This window comes from Pieris brassicae, chromosome 8, assembly GCF_905147105.1.
Source record: "Pieris brassicae chromosome 8, ilPieBrab1.1, whole genome shotgun sequence".
Lineage (NCBI taxonomy): Eukaryota > Metazoa > Arthropoda > Insecta > Lepidoptera > Pieridae > Pieris > Pieris brassicae.
The window spans coordinates 16,675,964-16,693,608 of record NC_059672.1 but is presented as its reverse complement, the minus strand read 5'-3'; the positions used below and the strand labels follow the sequence as shown (position 1 = coordinate 16,693,608).

General features: G+C 34.0%; 1 protein-coding gene across 3 annotated transcripts in view; it reads left to right on the top strand.

Moving 5' to 3' along the window:
- Positions 1-4,035: 4,035 nt before the first annotated feature.
- The window catches only part of LOC123713482 (serum response factor homolog), a 154,558-nt gene continuing 140,948 nt past the window's right edge, over positions 4,036-17,645 (top strand). For all 3 annotated transcript variants that reach the window (XR_006754194.1, XM_045667165.1, XM_045667164.1), the window contains exon 1: positions 4,036-4,557. Coding sequence is in view for 2 of the 3 variants with exons in the window: in XM_045667165.1 (XP_045523121.1) it covers positions 4,159-4,557 (399 nt within the window). In the remaining variant the exon portion in view is untranslated. The remainder of the gene's footprint in view (positions 4,558-17,645) is intronic.

The following is a 17,645-nucleotide window of genomic DNA, read 5'->3' as shown; positions in this document are numbered from 1 at the left end:
GTATAGACAAATAAACAGTTAGCATAGACAAATATAGTTAAATAATATTGTGTCAGGTTTATTTTCAAGGTGATACGAAAATAATAAAAAGAAAGCCTATAATAGCTAGGTAACGTAATTTATGTTTGATTGTAAAATTTAATATAACTCTAACTTGAGTTCCAATATCTCTGGAACTCTGTAAAAGTCAATATAAAAGCATCAATCCTACAACCGATATTCTATTAGCCGGAAAAGATGCAATCTGCGCCAAACAAAGAACGCACTCGTCCATACATCGTCTTACGACTTTACTATGGTATTGTCGCGATATATTCGAGATCGCAGGCCGCAAATCGTCCGGGCGCCCTTTGTAGTACCGACAGCCCGCATTGTACGCTCTAACACGGTAGGTGTTGGTGTCAAGCCACACAAATATGTAACAAGATTGAAAAAGAAAATGCAGAGAGGACGCAACAAGCGACTGCGCTCCGCTCCGCAATTTATTTACGCGTAACACGGCTCAAGTAATTTTAATTAGAATGGCCTTTTAATGAATAAAGACATAAAGTGTGTTGCGAAATTCCATGAGATTTCCGCAGATTCTCAACTGTCAACTTTAATTAGTGATTAGGTATTGTTATGCATTGTGGACTCTGTGGCGTTCAATTTTGTTTTTTTAGTAGGTACGGTTTATCTGCAGAATGCATAGCGAATACTGGATAAAATTTATGGAATGTTTGATAGAATTTATTTTAGTTTAAAATTTAAATCAATAAATAATATTGTACCAAGTTAAGTAATTCACATTCATCTTTCTTTTTGTTGACTTCTAGAGAAAAAGTTAGAAAAAAATGTTTAGATAGGGAAACACTCTTTGGACATTAGACATAGTTATGTTATTTGATATAATCACGATTAAATATATAAAAATATTTATTCGTCAAAATTTAAATTCTTGCTACTCAATAATAAACTCCGTCAAGTGAATGCAGTTATTGAAAAAAAAAACATACATCATATACCTTAATTATTAATATAAATTTCAATTCCTAATATAGACGATAATTGTATATAACATAACATAGTATCAGATAAGATTACAACAATTGCGGATGACGTGTGCGATTGAATATAATAAGTGTTACCATTTTCAGACAGAACCTAACACCGTCAGTTCATCGAACCTCTGACGAATAGCTGACGTGGCCATAATATTTCATTTATCAGGATTAAGGTGTCATATGATACAAAATAGATTTTGTTACCAGGAACAGCTGGTCTAAAACCATAGGGACTGTAGATTATAGATTGGAAAATAAGAATTATTTATCTTTGAGGAGCTTAAAAATGTTATATTCAGGGCCATAGACTATAGACAACCTCTAGCATTATTGTATTTGACACTAAATATATAGTGTTATTAAATGGCAGCACTGTACGCAAGAGTTGTGGAGTTTCATAACCGTCAGCAGTAATTATAACAAGATGTTCGGTTCTAACTTTACTAACGAAAAATACAATCAAATATTGATATACTTTATTCAAATATAAAGATATAGATTGTAATTAAAATTTCGATATTGGTACCCTACTCAATACCCTAGTGGTAAATAATATTGAATGGCATTGCGTCAGTCACCATGTCTGGCAATCACCGAGTTTGGCTCGACTGTGTGCGAATCGATTCGTATATTTTTTGATTGCAATTAAAATAAATTCTATCAATAGATTTTAATAGACAATCTTAACATCTATCATAAATATACAATATTAAGAAGAACTTATATATTTAACGCATGTGTAGATTCTGGGACAATTAAAATAGTATACAAAAATGTAGATATCTAATAAGTAGCCACGTTTTTAAATATAAGAAGAGTTTTAGTCCAAAAAGTTTTTGCTATAGCCTTAGTCAGCGGTCGAGACTTAATAAATGATAGTGCGTTTAAACGGCTTTACGAGCAGGAGTTGCAACAGTAGCTTTGGTTGCATTCAACTTATCTATTAGTGATCGTCTTATAATTTAAGTAGTATTTTTATGTTTGTATGATTTATTCAAATGAGCCTACAGAACTGCATATAGAGACCAATTTTTTTGGGGTTTATTTGACGTTTTAATGGGTGCGTAGGTTTATGCTTATTTTAAAAGTTTTGAGGTTGTATCTCCCAGGAGAGTCTTCACTAGAGTCATCACTTCGCAAAAAACGAAATGCCTAGAAAAGTGAACTTCAGCCATCAAGGTGGTTCGTATGAAACCTGGATATATTTTGGTTCCTGCGGCGATGAAAAGAGGCAGCAGGGATCAGCCTAAACAGTTCTTCAGAGCACCTCTTAATTTTTTAATAGAAACTACAGGTTTTTTGTTTACTCTTCTTTTATATTTCAATTGTAACAATTTCTCTAACGTTGTGCCTAGAAGGCAAGGCTGTAAACCGGCCCCTCATCCATTTTGTGCTGACTAGCAATAGCTGAACGCATTATCTTCTCCAAGGGAGAGCCAAACTTCTTTCTCCGTGGAATAAATGTTTTGTTTTATAATGTAAACACGGTCTTATATTTACACATATTTTTGTATTTCTCATTTAATTTCAAAATGTGTTGTGAGTATCTTAATTGGTAGAAGATATATATTAATTGATTCAAATAAGGGCCTCTATTAAAGTAAATACCTCCAGTTCCAAAGCTTTCCATCAGTTCCTAAGATCATCCACTGTATGATATAGTAAATGATATCATCACTCCATCGTCTTATTGGTATTTTCACATCCCTTATACTGGTCCATAACTCTCTCGTCCTCAATAGTGCTAAAACGCGTGATGCTCTTCTACAAGTTACAATTTAGGTTTAATACTAAAACATAAATATTTTATGTGATTTATTTGACCAACAAATCACTTAACTACGGACAAACGAAAGGTCGGTGAACGGATGCTAAGTTGTGACAAAAAAATAAAATAATAAAGACTAAAAAAGGAAAATTGCGAATCGAGCACAATTGTGGGCGGCCACCGTTCAAAATTAGTAATTTTATTAATACTACCATAAAATTCATTAATTTCAAATTTATCGTCTTTGTAACATTCGCCTACGTTTATTATAGAAGACATGAGTTTGGAATCAATAATGTTTTACTACAGTTAATGTTTAGAAGATTGGAGACTAAAATTTTCCTTCTTCAATTGTGTGCTACTTTAGTATTAGTTTTATAATAAATTATTTTATGATTAAATAACTTACTAAATTTAATATTAATTTCAAAATTTTCCTATCTTTATAATTATATTTACTTTTCAATCTTTCTGTAATTTTAGAACTCCCGTAATTCCCAATGTGGCATGGATGTCACATCTCTACGCACCTCACATCTCTGTTTCATTTATGATTTTTAGACAGGTAGTTAGCAGCAGGCAAAACAGAATAATCTCTAAGGCCTACAGGTCTACTACTACTCTGTAGGTATTTTACATAGTTAAAAAATATTCAGTTATAATAACATTAGTTTATAGCTACTTTAATTTGTTCAGATTTAATGTTTTTATGGAAGTGGAAATTCAATTATAAATAAAAAGTATTGTTTTTTCCGATGTATAATATATGTATCTATATATCTAGGTACAAGATTGCAACGCATAGGTATTTAAAGTGCAAAACGTGACAAAGATTTTAATTATTAGACGTGAAAATCACCAACAAGGAGGAGGGATTTCAGTGGCCCCCATTTGACCGCCATTACCTTATTTGGCACGTCTCGATTCTAAATATGGCTCGCGGCCAGCCCACTACTTCGCAGAGAGCTGCGTTCGGGCTGCAAGCTTTCTAGTGTATTATTTCTATTTATGAAATAAACTTAAAATAAAAGCTCTATTTTCATACATATTTTGGGTACCATTACGTTCGCGGGTTCCCGGTTTCCTACGGATGTGTCAGATTACGGGCATGAAGATATTTTTCATCTCTATCGTTCGGCTTTTGTTAATCTGTGTGTAAGCGAGACGGCTAGATATCAAGGCGCGCGGCACAGAACTGTGCGAAGTCAGTTGCGGTCCGAGCGGCCAAGTCGTCAGTCCCGCCCTCGGTTCTTTCGCGTTTTCGGTCAGTCTCCGTTCGACGTTCGAACGGTGAAGTGTGTATTGCGCGTGCGCGCACCGGTTACTGTGGCGTACTGCGAGGTTATTATGGACGCGCCCGGCGGAGCGCGGGAGTCCCGCTTCGGGCTTTACGGTAATGGTATGGGGATCCTAGGGGAAGTGCCTGATATGTATGGTGCTGGCCGCCCTCCGAGTTCCCTTGGCGGTCTGAGGCCTGGCATGCAGCCCTGTCCAGTGCCAAGAACCGGCGTGAAGCGGCCATCGGACCAGTGTTATGATGAGAGGCCTTCTCAAAGTCTTAGTTTGGAGCACTGTGGGATGCCGGATATAGCAGATGACGGCTATGCATCTCTCCAACCAAAAAAGTCTCCTCCTTCTAATGGGAAGAAGACCAAGGGGCGCGTTAAGATTAAAATGGAATACATAGACAACAAATTACGGCGGTACACAACTTTCTCTAAGCGGAAGACTGGCATCATGAAGAAGGTGGGTCGCCTGTGCTTTTGGCAACATTCCATATTAATATCTATGCCGTTCAAGAGTGTTTACTACCAAAAGTTTTGTGAAAGTGTATTTAAAATATCTTATCAAGTAGCAAAGTTATAGTGAAATTTAAAAATTAATAGTCTACAGTCACTTTTATATTAATACAATGATAAAGAAATTGTAGCGCTGAGGCCAGATTTCCTTCCTGCGGTTTATCATCTCAAAATGGCATAAAGTCTGAGTTTATATTATCTTAATCATAATAGTTAGTTGCTAAATAATAAACCTAATAGGGAAAATGAAAATCTACAGAAATCCAGGTAAAATGATATAATAACATAAGATCATTTGAAGTATGTAGGGAATCAAACCTTTTAAGCAACATCTGAACAGAAATTTTGAGGTTGTCAATAACAAACCAAATCATGTAGAATTTCAACTGTATCTAAATTCCAATTCTGCACTTTCTAGTATATAAATATAAGCAATTGCATCGAAATAAAAGTTATTAAGTTCCATATTTATAGGTTATGTTACTAATCTCTTGAAAATCATAATAATATGGGATATTGCCTTAAAACTTCATTAGCAACATAAATATATTGTTTTATCAAAATCATTAACTTAGTGAAAAAACCCACAAATACTTTTGACAGTTATGAGGTAACAGCTGTTCTGTGGTAGTAGTAAATTTATTTCATTTATGCTCATATTTAGTGTATGTATGTGTTAAAATTTCAACGTTTTAATAAGCTTAACAGGTATGTCTCTATAAATAATTAAATTAAATTATGTGGAACTAGACACAATTGCTGTTGAATTTTTTTATTAACCAGCTGTTATTATTAATTTTGCACCTGACTGCTAGATGGCACTGTCAGTTTTATTTGTATTCATAGTAACTTGTAGGAACAAAGATTTTTATGAAAATATTAGATTCCCATATTAGATTAGTACTTGACTAACTTAAACTAAAATACAGTTTAGGAAGTAATGAAGATTTTGGCACTCTAATTACACTACTATATTAAAATTTTAAAATGTATTATTTTCCACACTAAATGGCATAACAAAATTCAAAACATTGTGTAAAAAATAGAATCTATTTGATTGACAAGTTTGAGGAATATAAATTTGTACCAAGTGTCATTATACTTTGCCAGGTTAATCCAATCTTAAAATGACTGAAAACAAAGATGTGCACATGTTAAGCGCATATTCAAATTCCTACAACACAAATGTTCATATTATAATCTTGTCTAAATTAAGACTATTTACATCTTAATAAATTTGCTAATGGAATATAAAATACAAAAATAAAGTCCAATTCAATCACTTCTAACAAATTATTATGACAATGACACTATGTATGTGTTCTTTATTAGCATTATTATTAAGCACCAAAATCAGACTAAGTTTTCTCTTTTTACTTACTACTCACATCATCCTACATACATAAATTATGAAAATAAATTAATTAAAGAAATATTAATTTATTTATGCAAATAACTCTTTTTAAAATAATTGCTATCTGTGTTATTGGTGAAATATTATTTAGATCTTTACATAGCTGCAAAGTAACAAGAATCTTATATATATAATTTCAATTATCATAGCAGCTTTTGAATAGTAGAGGTTTGCCAATTCCCTGATTCATTATGTAGACATTGTCAATCTGCGTAGAGATGTGACTTTGCTATGTGGACATGCCATTAATCCTAGAACGTCCAGTTTAATCTACCCTCAAATGATATACAGATAATGGCAATTTAGTACTTCTTAAGAATTGCGATTATAGTAGAAATCAATTAAAAATATTTACTCTATGTAGATGACAAATGTTAACTCTTATTCACGCTACATTTTTACTTCATATTATTCAACAATAGTATGAAGCCTGAAAATGAAAATAAAGCACTGTTTTAAAAGTTATATCGAAGAATAGAAGTCATTTATAAAATAATCAATACAATGTTGTTAATTATGGATTTATGCCTATAGTTATTTTTGTTCGTTTACACAATGAGTTTTTGCGTGGCCATTGCACGCGAGCGCTGTCTCTCAGCGGGTTAGCAGCGTGCTCAACTCGGACACGAAACGTATCCGTTCTCGTTAAGCCTTTTTTACTTTATCTATACATTTATCTATTCTCTCTGGTACTATCTAATCGTATTGGAAATCTTGTTTTGATTCAGTTAAAGGTTAATTAACTTTTGTTTATGCGTTAGGTTAATTTGATTGTTAGTAAACTTTTGATCTTTAATGAACCTGAAAGTTTAGATGTTATTTAATATATTTCTTAAAAAAATAAATTTAAATATGAATAATTTGTAATAGATATATAAAACGAGGATAAAACAGAAGAGTTCCTTAACGAGTTAACATTTTTATAATAATAATAATATTTGTACATATCATGTACTATTTGTATAATGCCGTATGAACATTCTCACTGAGATTTCGTTGATGTAAAACGTACGGTAACGATTTCTTGATTTAAAACATATATATGTACTCTTATGCGTAATTGCATGATTTAACGATTCGTACCACAAAGATTTTTCTTCCCCAAGCCTGCTCATCTCAATGTTTTTATAACCTTTGTTCGTGTGTACTGAATACCAATGTCGTCTGTTGGTTTATCTTGACAATCTTTCAGTTGGTCCATCTTCCGTCAAGCGCCTCGAATACAAGAGTAATTACAACGCCGCGGGGGCTTCGAGGGACACGATTTGTCGGCAAACGTTCGTTTCTCGTCGGCAAGCATTGTGGCTGGGCCGACTTTGTCATGTTTAGCCGACAGAATCTAGCTTCGGGCTTTGGTAGCTAAGGGATTTACTGTATACTTAAGAATTTAACGTGACTTTTAATTGCATTGCGGTGAATAAACGAATATTGAAGTAACAAATCAGATAATGCTTGGGTTAAATTAAATGTCTAATGTTGTAAAGATCACGATCTTAATACATAATCGGTCAGTTTAAATGAATGGACATTGCTCTTAAATAAAACCCCTTACCCTATGATGGCTTTCATTTTAAACTGCTTTTGTCCGAAGCGGGAATAAATTATACAGTCCGATATAGGTCCGATATAGTCCTTAAAGAGGACATTTTAATAAATTTAAAATAACGATTATCGTTGGGTCGCTGAGTCGTGATTTCGTTAGCTTCGTGGTTGGGTCTTTGGCTGGAGTAAGTCGTCACGAGCGATTACTAAATTAATTAGGGACTAGCCTGGATGTAGATTGTGACTTAGATTATTTTCCCACACGACTAGTCGATATTATGTTCTAAACTGATATCATAAAAGTTTGCCATTTTATTATTTGACTTCGTTTTATCTTGACTGAATATTAATGGTGATGTTCCTGTCCAAAATATATTGTAATAGATTATTGATAGTAGAATTTGTTTACAACGAAACAGTTCTTCATGTGCAAGCTCGTAGTTCGTTACAATACCGCTAGATGTCTTTGATAGCGGATATATTCGGGAACTTCTGATATTCTCTGCTCGCCTAGTACTTTTTAAGACATATTTGGTTCCTTGTTTGTCATGTTTAGTTGTTGCTTATTTATTCCAATGATTCAATGAATTAATAATAATTAAATAAAATTTATTTTAGCGACTTGACTCTTACTTTTTATTGAACATACATAATTTCAAAAAGCTACCGAATGTTTTGGCTCGTAATCGCATTCGCGTATCTAAAAAAAACATTGTGATAAAAATATTGACTAATTTATGAAATAAACTTGACATTTATGAATAAGAAGAGATCGTTATATTTGTTGCTATTTTTAACCGGAGATTTTGCAGTCTAAATTACGAAACACGGGTCGTGAGATATAGGTCGGCGACGCGATCGCGACGCCCTGCAATTAGGTAGTGCTGTACGCAATGGGTAATTGTTTAATTTGATCTTCTCCGCACTCAACTTCAAAGTGTTTAGGCTCGATGGAATGTAGCTATTATGAACGCTGCTGTAATAGATTTAATCGGTTTCGCAGTATTACAAACATTTCTTAAGACCTTTAGGCATGACTTTACGCTTGATATATATTTTATCAACATACATATCGACAAAAAATATAATCGTGTTTAAGGATGATTTTTTTCTCCAATGATTTAATTAATTTATACACTTTTAAGTGAATTATGCATGCCCGCCTTAAATAGTTGTTTTACTAGGCGAGCATAAACTTAAGAAAGTACTTAACCAGACTGGCCAGCATAATTAGAACTTTACCTGCGTTACCGCTTATTTGAAATCCACCATAATAGCATTGAATATCGAGTGGCATGGGGACTTAGATTGATTGGTCGGTCGGCAGGGAATGTCTAGCTTGTGGGCCCGCCTCCGAACGACACCTAGAGTAAACGCCTTGTTGTTATGCACGCCTAGTACGCAAGTGCCATTGAGAGCCAACAGCGCCTTTCACTACGACATTCATTGAAATCAATCAATCGTCAAACCTGTAAGGTACATACATACATAGATATAGATTTAGCACTCAACTTACAACTACTAACGCATGGTTTCACTTGACAGTATTATAAAAAGTTTAACCAATAACTTTGCTCCCTTATTCTATTTGTTATAATAAAGTTAATTCAGTAATTCTAAATTGTTCCCAACATCAATCTCAATGCACAGCTTTGATTCGAGTTAGACAGATGACAGTCAGACCCCTGATTAGTTGAAAGGAACGACAGTTTGTCGTCCAATCGACTAATCGGCAAATTTATCGGTTGATAAACTTAGTTAACGGTCAGTAGTGTATACGTATGCCAGAACTATTAAAAATATTCTCTACATGATTTGAGTCCAGAATAAATGAAGACAAAAATTCAACAAATACGGTTTAGTATAGTCATAAACCGTTTTTACGGAATAATAAACATTCGCATTGAAAATTTTAGAATTATGGTATGATATTTTTATCGGTTGCGCTTTGAAATGACTAAAAAAGAAATCGCGTTATTTCAAAGACTCGCCGTCGTAATTCGGTTTTGTAAAGCGTATTTTAATATGCTGTAATTAAATGCACAGGCATTTTAATTAAGATAAAAATTACTGACGCATTACGTAATTGTCCTTGTTTATATTTTAGACTTACAAGAATAATGAAACTCATACAATAAAATAAATAATAATTCCATTTATCGCGAAAATATTTAAAACATTTTAGATGTTAACACTAATAATTCGATACTGGACGTTCACAGGTGCATCCTGTGTACAGCTGGTGGTGTGTCAGTAATAAATAATACTTATGTAATTTACAGTAACTTAACAATAACTATAACTTAACTAATTCTAATATCTAATCTGGTATTGAATAAGTCAAATAATTCTATAATGCATAGTAAACATGGTTGTTTTCTTTATTTTAGAACCATAATTGTGTACATTACTTAGCGTAGAGTAGCGTCACTTAAGAATCCAGTTTTAAAGGATTTAAATAAATCGATAAATGATAATTGTGCGTTTTTAACCGTGATATGTAGAGTTTAAATATATTTATAACAGCTTAATCTTTTGGATATCGCGGCTAAAACTTGTGTATTTATTTTAATTTAATCATGTAGTATTTTATTATTCTCAACACACTCGCGAGCCCTCTGGCATTAAGTGTGTCCATGGGCGGTATCTCTTAACATCAGGACAGCCTCTTGCCCATTTGCCCCTTGTTCTATAAAAAAAGTATACAAAAATCTCACGCGATTTCACCGTTTGCGATAATGTTTCGCAAAGGTACATTTCAAGTTCGCTTAAGAAATTTATACGCGGCGGCACACCAGTGTACATAATTACTGTAATCCCTTAATGTACCATATAAATTACGCTTAACGCGTAAACTTTGTTTTGTCCCGCCACCTGCGTGTACTAGTAGAATAGTAGTAATCCCTATATCGAATACATTAGTAGTATTTTCCGAGTTCCTTCAGCTTGTGATTCTCATCGTTGATCGTAGGTTCGGTCTCCGGCTTTTCTGTATATGTGTACATTTAACATTCGCTCGGGAGAGAAAACATCGCGATGAAACCGGCTTGATTTAGACCCAAAAAGTCGACGGCATATGTCAAGCACAGGAGGCTCATCACCTACTTGCCTATTAGATTGACAAATGATCATGAAACAGATACAAAAATCTTGTAGAAGAAGTTTGTAGCGTCGCTGATTTGTTTTTTTTCCTATATATAAGATTGTTGTTTTTGAAAGAATTCTGTGCAGTGCTACGTACGTAAATTCGCAGTAAGGGTTTGTTAGTTATTCCGTTCGATGTTATCAGCGGGTAAAAAGTATCGAGTCCACCCATAACGTCTGATAGCTCGCCGTCAAAATATCCGAACGCAGCCAGCAGGGCCCCATCCATAATGTATCGGCATCGCGAATCCAATACATTATACATTGCCGAGTAAGTTTTTATTTGATTACGAGTGCAGGAGCGGCGGCATTTTGCTTTTTACGTCAATTAAAAAAAATGACCAAACACAAGGATTTCGGTGGGAAAGATCGCCTTCGTGCAATTGAACTAACTAAATGTTTTTTACATCTGTTTCCCAGAACGGGGAAGGTTTGATGTGAAACGAGATCTTTCTCTCGAGTCACCGCGTGGTCTGGAATTCCGTAGACTTTTCAAACGATACCGTTTTTACAGCCTTGATTGAGAATCAAGGTTCGATTACAATTCGTAAATCAGATGTTAGGTTTTTGAAAGTATTGAATTAGATTGGTCTCATCAGAGGTAGTATTGCGGCAATCGCCCACGCGATTGGTCGTGCGGTGGCAAGCGATAGTCACAAAGCAATCACGTGCGCGCCCACTTGACGCCTACTTATGCATAACATTGCGAAAAAACCTTATCTTGTAATACAAGATACTTCTATAACGGCCTTGTAGTCTTAATCATAGAGATAGTCGTGAACCCTTTATTAGTTTCCTATAAGGTCAAAATTATTGACTCAATTACAAATCCAATTAAGTGCTATATTTTTTTTTAAAACGTGAACAAAAATATTACGTAGTGTTGCTAGCTTTAAACTTGCAGAGTGTAAAGATCTAGGACACCCTCATGCAACATAATGTAACGACCATGATAAACTGGTCATAATTGTGCTTAATCGCGCTTCAAGCTCGTTAATGAAGTATTTAGATAATCCGAATAATTCTGGTGGCGCATGTCGATCGTTAATTAAGCTATTTGTCAGGTGCCAGGCTCATTTACATTTCTCCCGGGTTGCCGAGGATACACTTAGTTGAGAACATCGAAAGGACGTATTATTATCCTTCTAGGGAGGGCGGCATCTCTAGAGACTCGCTTGGCGTCCACGGAACTTTTCATTGGGACCACCTGTGTTTATTTCCTCGGACATATGAATTGTCCAGTAAATAAGGTTGGCGAAATATCTAGCCTCACCGCGGCCATTAGGCATTAAGTACTTATTTGTTTGGATGCAGAGTTTGTGGAACCAGACAATTTGTTTCAATTAAAAGTGGATTTCTACCAAAACTAGACCTTGCAACATATTTGTTTTGATAGGATTAAACAAAGGTTTGAATAAAGGGCCCATAAAGCTTGGTTCGATAGCTGATAACATTAACATATTGTATGCAAGGTCTTGGTACATCTTGTTGGACAGGGGTATAAAATTGTCCTGTAAGGAACACAATTCATGGGAACTCGTTCTGGTCACCGACAGGCCATCAACTTGAAGTTGCAGGTGAAATGTATTGACAACTGGTCTTCCTTGATGCATATCGGCGTGATGGTATCACCGTAGCGGCGCTTCAGTCGGCTCCTGTTACCCTCGCATTGTGGAGATCACAGATAAACGTTGTTTATTTAGCACTAAAATTAATTCAGTCAACCATTATGAAAATAAATTAACAGTTAAACATATTTACGTCCCTAGCGTGCTCGGCTGCACTTTTTACGAATCAATAAAATGTATTGAATGTAAATACACTTATTAAATACGCATTTTATAACTCAAGCCACTAATCTGCACATGGATTACGATGATCAAATTGATTTCCATCTTGAACAGCTGCAACGTAAAGATGTGGTTTATAGCCTATGCCTCAATGAATTTAATAAATCAAGGTCAGTATAGCGCCCACAAAATGAAGGCATGTCTACATGAACAACATTCGATAAATGGCAATAGGCGAACAGGAAACCCATGGAAGTCGTATACAATAATTTAAGGACAAGCTTGGACTGCCATTCATAAGCATTATCGGTGTTTATGAATGAAATCTACCGATTATAAACCTGCAATCGATGCTGGCTGTTGATTCCCGATGCACCCACATTGAATTTACATGTAACACTAGGTCTTACAATAATTACGACCTAGTAAGGCTGTTATTGTATCAAGGATTGGCTATTGTTCTGTTAGATTGGGCATTGTCTCTTATAGAATCTATTATTGTATTTGGTATCAGGTCTTTAATTTTATTCTCTTTATTCAGTCGGCAAAAGAAATTTTTCTGTGCAAAGTATCACTTGAGCTGAAGTTATCACTTTCCAGGAACAAATGTCGAAGCTCTTATTTAACCGAATTCATTTGTATAATATTTATGAAATTAATTTTGATAAAAATACTGGTTTCATTATCATTTTATCGCATGATCATACTCATATATAAACTTTTTAATGGTTTGAACTAATTACATCACTTTTGTATATGCAAGGTAATTAAGTTATCTTATTGAATACTTGATTCTTTTATAAAAACCTTTCACAAAATCCAGCTTATCTCATACCTTTCACAAAAAGTGTCAACTCGTTATTTACACGCCGCTCTGTTGCCTCTGGAATTACGGTTATGTTTCATTTATAATCGATAATTATTTAGAAGTCGTTCAGCTAATCGTTCCACTCACCTTAAAGCTGCTATTTATCGGCAGCAACGTTCAATCAGCGATAAATATTGTATGCAATCTAAAATTTAAATTTTCTTCTATCAACAATAATTTTTATCGATATAATGTGCTCAGTGTCATACTAATCACAATAATGGTAATGATTGTAGAAAATAAAGGTACCCCTTATTAATTTTGGAGGTCAAGTAAGGCCTTTGACGGGATTAATAGATCACTAGTCGTTAGCATAATTGTGATAATGTTATCCCTTCCCGTGCTTATATAAAACCGTGTCACATCCAATGTTAAATGGGATAATGGTCTTGGCTTTCACTTTTCAATCATTACCGACGATTCGATCGACTTTAATGGGTGTGGAGAATTGGCAACCCTTTACAAGATTCACATCGAGATTCTTAACTTAATTATCGCTGAATACCGCGAGAGTAGTTTCTTTTGGTATGAAGTAACAAATAGCGTGTCGTTATGCCTGATAAAGATATTACGTTAAGCGGAAATCTTATTTTAGTTTATGTTTACTGTAAATTAAAATTAAATAAACTGTATTGGCGCCATCGCCTTGGTGCACTTTATTTTATTGATATTGATTTACGCTTTTGATACCTGAAAATTAAAATTAATTTTAATTATCACAATTACAGCATGTTGCGTAGGCAGCTTTTAACAGTAATGAAACGATTCATAATTTCATTTATTAAGTAATTGGTATATAAATTTAAAATGTTCGTACATGTTTAGCGGCCTTTAATATCAATCAGCCTTATGCAAATAGTGCCACAGTATCCTCGCCTTGCAAGTGCGATGACGTAAAGATAGCTGAGCTGGCAGACACTGCCACGTGGCGTTCAGGTAGGCAGGAGACGACCCGTTTAGACCTTTTACGCTTAATCCATTCGAGTACTACACAAATATGGCAACCTTGTTTCATAACCTGTTTTTGGGGTTTCCTCGGTCCCTGGTGTATATGATGCGTGTTTACGGTGCGTTTATAAGTCAAAACTGCGCCCTTATAGGGAAGCCGTTGAGCCAATTTCGTTTTATTTGATTTGTTGACTTCTGTCTCACAACTTGTGCTTAAAAAAGATTTCTTTTAAAAAGGAAACAAAAGAAAACTCTTATTCATTTTTTTACATTTTATTTAATTTCAAAATATGTGATTAATTTTGTAAGACGATACATGAATTAAAGTAATGTCGGTCTTTTTAGTTAAATTAACTGTGATACAAGGATGGTGTATTGTAAAAAGATTCTTGTAAAACTAAGGGCTAAACATAATTTCACATTAATAGCAAATAATAAGAAATTATAGGGTCATGCTGATCCGTTGAGTAGGCAATATAACATCTGGACTAGGAGATATAATTGTATTTATTATAGTCTAGATCTTACATGAATTGTACAAGTTTTATGAATGAGTATTACTCATACTATTTTACTGTGTTGGAATTTTTAATATAATATAACCCTAAGTCTTTACTATTTCGCATTAACTATATAGGTATTTGTAAATATAGATTATCCTATTCAAACCTTACTACAGATAATAGAAACGACTATAACGTTCTTTTTTAATTTTCCGCTGCACTGGCAAAGTCATTATATCTATATATTCTATAACTACAGAATTATTTAATTATTAATTTTTTTTTTGACATTTTTGTTTGTTTATTTAATTTAGTTTTTTTGTAAACATTTGTTCGTTATAAATTGATATTTTCCAATTGCCAATATAGTAGTACCAGACCTCTGTAATTGTGTTTGATATTTATAGTGTAGGTTTTTATATTATATTTAAATCATTGATTGGGGTCTTCCTGTAAAACAAATAAAAAAAACCTAGACTTTCCGCCCAGTAATTTTTGCAATAAACGTCGTAAACATCGTATTTTGATTAGCACCTTATATTCCCATCATGGCGTGCCTGACAATTACTGTTAGCTTCTATACTAATGTGAGTCTGGTAAGTGTTCATAATGGTCTTCTAGGCTCCATTACCGGCAGGAACGAGTAGAATTTTATGCTGTTATTGCAGTTTGCATTTAATTATTGGTTCTTGTAGCTTTCGTTAATGGTGTTAATACTTCACGCTGAGACGCGGTCGCTATAGGAGACGACAAATCGTTGTCGTCATTTTTTGCGCCAGAATAAATAATGCTTTTTGTTCTGAAAATTGCTTCTTAGTGCTAATTCACTCGGCCCTTCGACGTTTCCCATTCGAAGAAAACAACGCAGGTTTAATGTAAAAATAGATTTTAATTTAAAATAATTTCCTATGAAATTGAAGGTAAATTAAATATGTGTTATTACCTAAATATTAGGTTGTAGGTAATTTATATGCTAAATGCTCATTAGTTTTGATAAAATAATTTGTATGTTTACAACATAACTAATAGGTACCATAATGGCCTCCAGGCGATGAAGATATCTGAAATTATGAAGCTTTCGGTCTGAGCCGACGTACGTGTGCCATTATTCAATAAAATTAAAACGCTATAAAACATGAAGTATGCATCCAGTGCACTACAATTTGGTTAAGAACCACGGCATATGCGCGATAATATTATTATTTGACGGTGGTTTTTGCAATGAATTCTGATTTCCGCGAATCGTTCGCTTGCTGTGACGCGTTGGTTGTTCTCTGTCAGAAGCTGAATTAAACGAGGCTGACTTGCAATTAAGGGCTGTTTACTGGGCATTAATTTTTGGCAATAAAAGACGAGCATGCTTAAAATGTTCGGTACGCACGCGCTTGGATGCTCCGTGGGAAAAGCGGTCGCTTTGTACTGCATTGTATTTGTAATTAGCAGTTTTTTTTCGAGCGCCATCTCTCGAGGCGCACTTGGAGAAATGTCACTTCTCGTAATGCGATGTCCCAAATGTTTTCCATTAATTTGTGACTGGACCACAACTTATTTTACATTGAAATGCTTTTTATTTTGAGCTCGACAGGTCTCCGTTGTACAAGCAACAAATTTTGTATAATCTGTATCGTTTCTGTCTTTAATGGTAATTCTTATATAAACGAATTGATTTGACATTTCCCGTTTATCAGCATGTACATGTAAATTTATTAGATAGTGTTTTGTATTTTTATTGTTATAAACAGAGACAATTGCAAATATTAGTAATTAATAATTATTAGTGTCTGGCATTGGGTTATTAATGATGTTACGAAGCAGAATTTTCTTTGATTGTAGGTGAGATCTTAGAGCAGTAGCCATGTCGATGTTGGCGCCAGGTCTCATCCTAGTTTTCTTTGCTTGTAATGTTCTGAATGTCTGATGTTTATTGAATTACTAGATAATGAATTAAAGATGACATGTTGTTGCATAAATACCGATTTATTGTAACTGTCATTACTGGACTATATTTGCAAGTAATTAATTGTTTGATACATATAATATTGCGAGGTATCACATGTATATCGACAAAAAAATCGTAACGCAAGACATTCTCACTTACATTTTGTGACAAATGCCTGAATATTCATTACTGTATCTCTTACAAAACGTAAGACCAAATTAATTAGTAAGTGTAGTCACGCAATCATTCGTATAAAATCATTGGAGATTCACTCATAGCTTGCACCATATTTTGTAAGTTACTTCTGATAAAATACAACTACAGATACTACAACTAAGTGCAGTTTTAATCTATAATTATTATAACTTCCCTTTTATCGATAAAATATTGTTGATAATATCGTCGTGCAATATTGTTTACATGTTTGTAATTGCGAAAAGCATTTAGTGTCCCCCAGGGGCGATTAAATGAACGTAGTTTAATTCGGCGCACGCGCATTGATTGGACAACCCGTTTTCGAATTTGTTGCACCTGATACTACTATCTCTCGTGACTTAACTGGATCACATGTCAAGTGTTTTTTTTTGCAAAATTTAATCGTTAAAAGGGACCCGCTCTGCCAATCACCGGTGTAGGGTTTTATTTGTAGTATATTTTTTACGTAGCCACTTGTTGTGAAAGATTTCTAAGAAATTGTAGATATCTAATCTATCTATTCATATGATTTCATTCATATCTATTTAATATAATTTAATTTACGTGTAGACTGCTAACCTGTTGGTATAATTCGTTTATTGTTATAGAAAATATTTTGATAATATAATTAGGATTTTATTTAAAGAATTTTCTTCTAAAATAAATAAGTGTTGCACCGTTTTAACAAACCA